The sequence below is a fragment of the Ctenocephalides felis genome, unplaced genomic scaffold (assembly GCF_003426905.1).
Source record: "Ctenocephalides felis isolate EL2017-DRISC unplaced genomic scaffold, ASM342690v1 CF-g0.4_SCAFFOLD_03571, whole genome shotgun sequence".
Taxonomy (NCBI): Eukaryota; Metazoa; Arthropoda; class Insecta; order Siphonaptera; family Pulicidae; genus Ctenocephalides; species Ctenocephalides felis.
Genome location: NW_020539725.1, coordinates 64,063,502 through 64,073,210, shown reverse-complemented (window position 1 = coordinate 64,073,210; position 9,709 = coordinate 64,063,502). Strand labels below are relative to the sequence as shown.

The 9,709-nt window shown below is 31.4% G+C and overlaps 1 protein-coding gene across 1 annotated transcript in view; it reads left to right on the top strand.

Annotated features, from left to right (window-relative positions):
* Positions 1–2,576: 2,576 nt before the first annotated feature.
* The window catches only part of LOC113386494 (retinal homeobox protein Rx-B-like), a 40,324-nt gene continuing 33,191 nt past the window's right edge, over positions 2,577–9,709 (top strand). Inside the window, exons 1-2 of the mRNA XM_026624273.1 lie at positions 2,577–2,627; positions 6,851–7,121. Coding sequence (XP_026480058.1) covers positions 2,577–2,627; positions 6,851–7,121 — 322 coding nt within the window. The remainder of the gene's footprint in view (positions 2,628–6,850; positions 7,122–9,709) is intronic.

The window sequence follows — 9,709 nt, the reverse complement described above, 5'->3', positions numbered from 1 at the left end:
ACCGTGTGCACAAATATGTTGAAATTAAAGTATATCATACATCAATTTATCTACTACGGCAACAAGTACTAAATTTAATAACTTTTGATACGAAGTTTTGGAAATTTTGAGTTTTGACTAAAAATCTATAATCCTAAAAATCGGTCACATCATATTTCCACCTTTAACCTGATCCTCATCGTTTTATTTTCATCTTATTTGTTTCGATTCGCCTTTTTGTTCAAAAGGAATCATCTTTGGATATATCCAAGACCGGCTTCCTATCGGAATCCCATAGGAATCGTAGTGATATATTGAATCCCTCTTTTATTCCAATAGGAATCTCACTAGTAGGAATCGACATGAAACGGCGGATAGACGTATTTTTATAAAGTAGACGCTGAAGCGACGCCAAATGGAATAACTGATTTTTCAGAGGACACAGGACCGAATTGGGGGGGACAGGATGCACTTGAATTATTTAGGTGTCGCATACTAGAATTACAGCTTTTTGGTGCGCACAGTACAGCCTGAAGAGCTCATTAAAATTGAATCGTAATTACCTTGTTCAAGAATATTTTTGCACATTTTTATCCAAGAGCCTGTATTATGAAATTTTGTATGAAGTGTCATCAAATTTAGTATGTATTATCAAAGTAGACATATTGAAGTATCATTTGCATAAATAAGAACGATCTAGTACTAACAGTGCATCTTGAAGAGCTCGTCAAAATTCATTCTTATTTACCAAGTTTTTCATGTGTTTATTTTTATTCAACGGCCAAAAAGTCTGGATTTTTGTATGAAATATTATGGATTTTAGTATATGTTGTCATAGTATATATATATTGAAGCACAACATATACAAATTAAACAACTCTGTTGCAACCAGTACAGCCTGAGGAGCTTGTAGAAATTGACTCTTGAAAATTACGCATCAACATACTAAGTCTCATGCAAATTCACTCTGAGCATGCTGATTTTTATTCAAAGCTCAAAATTCAAAAAAATTAGTATCAAAAGTTACTAAATTCACTATGTCATATCGTAGTAAATAAATTGAGGTATGATATTCCCAAATTACAGAACTATAGCACAAACAGTATAGCCTACAGAGCTCTTCAAAAGTGACTCTTAAATGATCTGGATTCGATATGCACTTATTTCATTCAAAATTCAAAATTTCCAAAATTTTGTATGAAAACTTATTGATTTGAGTATTTGTTGTCATAGTATATATATTAAAATATAACATATCCAAATTACATCACTGTAGCACAAACGGTTCGACCTGTAGAGCTCGTTGAAATTGACACTTATTATTCAAGATACATTGTATTATTCCAGTACCAAAATGTATACTTATTATTCAAGTATCAAAATAAATTTGTTTACATTTATTTATTGATGTCATTTTTGACGAGCTCCTCAGGACGTGCTGTTTGCACTAGAGGGTTGCCATTGCAATATGTTAAACTTCAATATGTCTACTATAATTAAAAAAAAAAAAATCTACAAATTTTATATCTCAACATGATATTTTAATACAAAGATTTGTAAAAGGTAATCGCTGTAAAATAAGCATTGGAGTACCGCAAGGGAGCGTATTTAGTCCTGTATAAATTTCATACTTATTACATTTATTTTATATATTATATATTTCATATATAAGTGTGTAATTTTTTATAGTTTATAGTAGATGAAGTGTGTTTTTGCAATAGTACATCCACTACTGATAAATTTTTTGACATTTATTCATTGACGTCATCTTTGAGGAGCTCCTCAGGACGTACTGTTAGCACTAAGAAGTTGTCATTATAATATGTCACACGTCAATATGTCTACTATGATAATAAAAAATAAAATCAACAAATTTTATATCTCAACATAATATTTTAATACAAAGTTTTGTAAAATGTAATCGCTATAAGATGAGTATTGGAGTGCCGCAAGGGAGCATATTTAGTCCTGATAAATCTGTACTTTGTGGTTTATACAAAAATAAACAATTTTTACACTTATTACATTTATTTAATATATTATATATAAGTGTGTAATTTGTTGTAGTTGTAGCAAAAGTACGTTTTTACAAGAGTACGTCCACTACTTTCGTGTGTGTTATAAATTGCTATAATTATGTTTCGAGTAGTTGTTTTCGTTTAGGAAGCTCTGTTTTATAACTTAATATAAATAGGACATCCTTGATTAGTTGCACAGATACACTTGTACGATATATATATATATATATATATATATATATATACATGTGTCTGTGCAACTAATATATATATATATATATATATATATATATATATATATATATACATAACCTATCTCATATTTAATAATGTTATGATCGTGCTATGACAACCGGCACGTATCTAAACATTCTTATTAAAAAAAGTTGAAAATGAGTGATGACACAGATTCACACATACCGAAACGTATATATATATATATTTTGGTATATATATATCCATATTCGTCGTATGTTATAGTATATGGAGCTAGTAGATAGGATAGGTGTAGTCAACGGATAGCGCAGTTTTAATCCAGTTTATTAGCGTCCGTAATCCTATTTTCAGTACGTTAATCTAATGCCAGATGGCGGCGCCAACGAAAGGCCGGGGGAAAAGAGAGAGGGCAGGGTGAGAGGATGCGAGTGAGGTTGTTATATTATGCAATCGTAGTAACATCGACTAAAGAGGATCTTTATGAATTTTTAATGCGTTTCAAACCACTTTACAACGTTGAATTTTAAGAGGGGGCCACATTCCCCACATTCCACCCTTTGCGGGGGAAATGAATTAACCGAGGGGGGAGGGGATAGAAGATTCGTTAGGATTTATTATTTTAAACATTAACAAATTAGATTTTATTCGCGAGTGGACCAAGAGGATTCAATGCCATTCTTGAATACTGTCAGACAAAAACAAAATGTTTTATCGAAATTGGACTGACCGTTTAGGAGGAATTCATACACACGTACAAAATATTTCTTGGAGAATGTAGCACCAAGTGAAAAAAATTGAAATAAAGATTTTTACAACATTCCATACGTTTCGACGTACAATTCTACGTCATCATCAGGTTCTAGAATTTTTAATATCAAAAAAGAAAATAGAAAATAAATAAATAAACAGCTTAGGAGTAATTATAAAATTTAAAATGTATGTAGTTGCTTTACATCTACATTATGAGCATGACTCTGTACGAATCAGAAACATGGAATCTAAGAAAAGAAACACTATTAACAGTCGAACTGAGGTTTGGACATAAATTGAAAAAAAAAACGATTCCGCTAACGAGCAAACTATATAAAAACCTATAAGATAAAAAAGGACTCTACTGACGAGCAAACTTACGCAGAAGATAAAAAGAGGACTCTACTGACGAGCAAATTGACAAAGAAGATAAAAAGAGGACTCTACTGACGAGCAAAGTGACAAAGATGATAAAAGGAGGACTCTATTGGCTTAGCAAATTGACATAAAAGATAACAAAAAGAATCTACTAATGAGCAAACTAGCGTAGAAAATAAAAAGAGGACTCTACTGACGAGCAAACTGACAAAGAAGATAAAAAGAAGACTCTACTGACAAAAAACATGAAAAGAAGATTCTACTAATGAGAAAACTAACATAGGGGACAAAAACAGTACTCTACTGACGAGCTGACTGACAGAAAATAAAAAAACGGCTCTACTAACAAGCAAGCTGACAAAAAAGATAAAAAGAGAACTCTGCCAACGAGCAAAGTGACATTGAAAATAAAAATAGGTCAGCAAATTGTCGTACAAGATAAAAAGAGGACTCTACTGACGAGCAAACTAACAGAGGATAAAAAGAGGACTTTACTGACGAGCAAACTGAAGGACAAGATAAAAGAGAACTCTACTCACGAGCAATCTAACAAGAGAAAAGAAGGTTATTATAGCTGGTTATACATTATTTTCCCTCTACTTTCAAATATTGTTCTTGAACAATGCTTAAGTTTACTGGTTTTTGACGCATCGGTAGTGGACCCTTTTAACCCCGGACTTTCATATACTACTAACCATTCTTCGATAAATTCTGGGAAATTATAACTGGGAATAAGTTATTCAACAAAATATCCCTTTGATTAATTCCAAATTTAAGTTCTGAAATTAAACAAAATAAATAAAAAATAATATAACCTAGAAAATGTTTTATAAATACCAATGAGTATATAATTATACAAATAAGATCTTTCAAAGCATCGTCTTTGAGAAAAATATGATTTGCAAAAAAAGAGTGCCACAACTCCAAAAAATGCATTTTCATATTAACATTTCAAAAATTGTTGAAATCCAAAAATATTTTGAGTTTCTAGTAATACTTGCGATCCGTTTAATAACGTTTTTTGAAACTACAAACAAAACTACTTACTACAATTCAATCATAATTAAATAATATTCACGTAAGACATCCTATTGAACGTAATTGAACAACGTTTGACATTTGACGTATTAGCCACTGTTCATTGACTTGAATTTTTCAAGACTAAGACTGGCCAAATCGGTTTAGCCGTTATCGAGTTTTAGCGGATCATTGTATCGAGAGCTCCATTTTTATATATAAGATATAATTTTATCATTCAATACTGGCATTCCTCAAGGACCAGTACGCGGTCCAATTTTGACACATTTTACTATCCCTAAATTCGGTCCTGTAGTCGATTCGTTAATGCAATAAAGTGTCAATTCTGCGTCGGGCCCACGCGATTCGCGTCGCCCACAATAATAAATTTAGCACTTACAGCACTTAGCGCACTTACACTAACACTGTGCTGCTCGGTTCAAGTGTAAATTATTAAATATTAGTTTATTTAGCAAGCTATTTAGATAGATAGCGTCCGCTGAGCTAATTCAATAAAGGATAAAGAGACATGGAATAATCGTATTTACTCCTACGATTATCGTAAAAAAATAACACACTCATGTCGCGTACAAATGAAGATACAGTAGCTATAGGTTTTATTGATACAAAAACAATATTTATATATTTATATCTATATTAGATGACCCGACAGACGTTGTCCTGTACCCACATCTACGTTTTTTTTAATATTCTATACTAATATTTATACCGTTCAGTTAAAAATAATAATTATTGTTTTTCGAATTACTAATTACACCAATATATGAGTAATGCTGAATGTAGAACTGTTTAAAATAAAATGATTATTCTCAATTCCCACAGTTAACACTTTAATTATACATTTAACAAATATTAAAAAATGTTCAATAAAATTGTATATTAAAAATTATACACTTCCAAGGGTTATACGATTTTTTAGTCATACCTGTAGATGTGGATGTATAAATAAATGATTTTTTGTTTATTCACGACTAAAACATTGATTTTCCAAATTTATCACACAAAAAATCATCGTCTGCCTTTATGATTTATGGTCATAGCATAATACACACGTGTTGAAAATTGAAATCTTTTTAAAGGTATAACAAATTCATGAGCTTTTTGAAAATTGTTTGCACTAAAGTTATGGCATTTTCTAGAATCCGTCAAGATCTCTTAAACCAAGTTGATTCTAGAGAGAATACGATTATTTTTAATTTTGGTGGAAATGGCACTCAAAAACTATTTGCTTTGAATGAAAAAAAAAACATTATATGCGTCTTTTATCTGCATGATGGCTCACTCATTTTACACGCAGAAGTACTCATTTTAAAGCTTATTTGGATACTATAAAACCCCATTTTCATATCTAGCCTAATATTGTTTCTAGAACAATTTATAGAACAGCGATTTATTAGGATTTTAATTGATATAATTTTGTTCATTAAATAATTTTCGTTTAAATGTATATTTTTAGAAATATTTGCAAAAAAAACGATGAAAAACGCAAAAAACAACAAATTTTCAGTAGCCAGTAACTTGAAAAGTAATTTCTTTTTTGAAAAACATTATTGAACATTTTTCTCTTCTAATTAGTTCTTTTATCGATATCCGACGTTAGTTTGAAAGAGATACAATTGCACCACTGAAAAGAGATGTCATCCCCCGGGAAGTGGCAAATGATTCTAAATTATTTTTACTTTTAAACTTGAGAGTAAGATGAACCTAATTCCAAAATTTCATGCAAATTGGAGCACATTAAAGATATTCAGACCCAAAATGCTCCATTGTCTTGAGTAAATATTTCGTATCCAATGCCAAACATATGAATTTTTGACACAATGAAACTTCTAAATAATTGTTTGAATAAGTAAATTATTTTTGTATCGTGATTTAGTAAAGTAAGGCAAAACACGACTGCATTTAAAAGTTAAAAAATAATAATCAGTCAAAGTGAATTATAGGCTAAGTTTCGTGTGCGGTCACTGACAGACGCATGCGCAGACTGCATCACCTGTCAGACGCATGTTGACGGTAAATCTTATATTATTAATTTTAATTTTTGGCACATCTCAGCTGCTTTTTGGCAACAATAATGTTGTTATTACATTTTTCTTATTCATAATCATAAATATATTATATTTTAATATTGTCTTAGCCTATAAGCGAATGGAAATGTTTGGCAAATGACAGTCTTCATTTGTTTTAATGTCAAACCATGCCTTAAATATTTTCAAAGGCAAACAATGATATGCGGTTTTTTGTAATTTTTTCCGTTTATTTCTACAATCCAACTATATTTCTATGAATCTAAAAATTCTAGAAAATTTCCCGAACAAACTTCTGGTAGATTCATGATAATCCGAATTATAGTTTAGGAGGATTAACCATTCATACATAGTTACAGAAGAATTTTATATATATATATATATATATATATATATATATACACATCCATTACAATTATATTACGACTTACCTCTATTTTTCAGTTATCGCGTGCCAGCATGTTCTGCTACCAGTGTCCGCCGCCGCCTCCGACCAGCGGCATCGGAGGCACCGCCGTCCCGGGCGCCACTGCGGGTTCCGTACCGTCTTCGGCGGGACCAGGCCTGGGATCCCACTTGGGTTCCCATCCTCACCACCATCACCATCACGGACAACACTTGGCGGTGCCTCCGATGAGCGCCAGCGCCGCCGCCGGGTTGCTCGGCGGCACCAGGTTGGCGGGATTGGATTACCCTTTTGCTGCGACGCATCCCTGTAAGTAGAAAAATAATGGTTATAGAAAATTGTAATAGAAAGGAGAAGAGGTGATTAGTTTTTTGGCAAAGGCAGGTCCCGCCATTTCGAAGATACAGAGCTAAAAATGGCAGTTTTTGAGTGAACTAAGCTTCCAAATTGAATGATCTAAAAACACTTTCTGCTTGTATTGACAAAACAATTGAGGATAAAAAATTATTACATCTTTTTTTATTTTCCATAAAATCTTTTCGTAATTTTTTTAACTTCCCGTAGGGCAAGTTGTAGTAATCGCAAAAAAATCGAAAATGAAAATGTTTTATATATCTTTACGTTTCAGAGGTTTCTGAATATTTTGGCATACCTTAGAAAAAATTGATGTATGTGTGTGTATGTGTGTGTGTGCGGATACAAATTTAGCATTCGATTCTTATTGATAAGGAGACGTGCTGATTAGTTTTTGGCGGAGGCAGGTCTAGCCGTTCCTAAGATACGGGGCAAAAAGTGCCGAAAACGGTAAATCAGTTTTTAAGAGAACGGAGCGTCCAATTTTAATAATTCGAAAAACATTTTACTTGTATTGACGAAATGAACAACTGGTAAAATTTTTGAGAAGGCGGTTTAGGCGGTCTAGCGGTTATGGACTATCAATAAAAATAATTCAAAAAAATGTCATTTGACAATCAAAAATGTTTATTGGACATATGTACATCAAATTATCAGATATTTTATAAAGATCTTAATACTATGTACACATTTTGTGTAAATTTTTTTGGGTTTCGTACCAAGATTGTTAATTTTCAAGTTTTTTTTAGATGGTTCAAACAAATGTCAGAGTAAGGAATAACCGATTTGAATGATTGAAAAATCATTCGGTTCGTACTCGATCGTTTTTGCAAAAGGCAATTTTGCCATATCGGAGGTATGGAGCATAAAGGGTGTAAAAACGGTGATGCAGTTTTTGAGAGATCTTTAATCCGATTAGATTAATAATTAGAAAATTTAGTGATTTTGGAAATTAAAAAAAAAATCAAAACTTAAAAAAAATTCCAAGTTTCAAAAAATTCAAATTTTCGAAATTTTTCATTTAAAAAAAAGACTAAATTTCAAAAAATTTAAAATGATTTATTCCCTACAAAAATTTGAGAATATTTCGAAAATTAAAAGAATCGAATATTTTCAAAAATATCCAAATTCTCAAAATATTTAAAAAAAACGTTTTGTTTCAATTCCAAACAATTTTAAACTTTGAAAAAAAATTCTCAATTATGAAAAAATTCACAAATTTTGAAAAAATTTTTAAATTATCAAAAAATTTCTAAATTATCAAAAAAAATCCAATTTTAAAAAAATGGACTCTTATATACGTCCACATACGTAAGTTTGTAAAATACGCTCATCACCCAATTTAAAAAGCACTTATAAATTTAGAGTATGTATTTATAATAAATAATCTATTTGAAAATCTTCAAATTAATTATTAATTATTTTCATTCCTCGAATGTTTAATTAAGATACGGAAAGTTCCAGCAATTTGCCGTAAGGCACGACGCCATGCGCCCCACTAGTTTCTTTTTTAAGTTAAATTCGAAATGAAATGACGATTGTTAATGTTCTGGAGATAAATGGATTCACGATTTTATTTGCTCAGATATAACATTATAGGAAAAATAATGAAAGTTACAGTATTTGTAATAATATATTTGAAAAAGTTTGAAATCTCTCGAATATTTCATTACGGTACGGGAAGTCCCAGCTATTTGCCTTAAGGCACGATGCCATACACCACTAGTTAGGACATCATATCAGAAACAATTCTATCAATTACATAATTTTGTTTTATAATTCTATCAATCCCATTAATTACCCTATTTCTATTATCAAAAGAGAGCAATTTCTCGGCCGGGCGTTACATTTAGATCCCTGGAGGATTCTCCGGGAAAAATCCTCCGGGACCGCCTTGTTCTAGCCTTTGAAATGAAATTCCCTTGAGATTTTCATACATACATTCATTCACTTGTTCATTCGTTCATTTGGCGAATAGTAGTAGTGGCAGCCACAAAGGGATGAAGTGAAATCGGATACTGGTGGGGAAAAAGGGAAATCGTGAAAATGAGGGGATGGGAAATGTAATTGATTTGGATTTAAATTTGATAAGTTTATTTTAAAAATTTAATATTTAAGTTGGTGACTTCGAAATTCCAGTCTAATGTACACGATTTCTAATAACGTATTCGGGCACTGCGATGTTAAACGGCAATAGCAAAAAAAACTGACACCAATTTGATTTGAAGTTGGACTACAATTACTTAACTTAATATATGCTTTTAAATTTTTCTTATATATAATCTCGATCTATTTCTAATATATCTTGACCCGAAGACAAAGCCTTGAGGAACACCTAATTCTTAATTGCAGCCCTTATAAATATTTTTTTCATTACGATTCTCATTTTACTATTTTTTCGTTCTAGTGCAGGCGCGCGATATCCATATATTTTTAAATAAAATTCGAATAAATCAATTATCCAATTAATTATCTCCTACCACCGAATCACACACATTTAATCTCGTGTTATGTTCGTTTGTGAATTTACGCCGTTCGGAGTG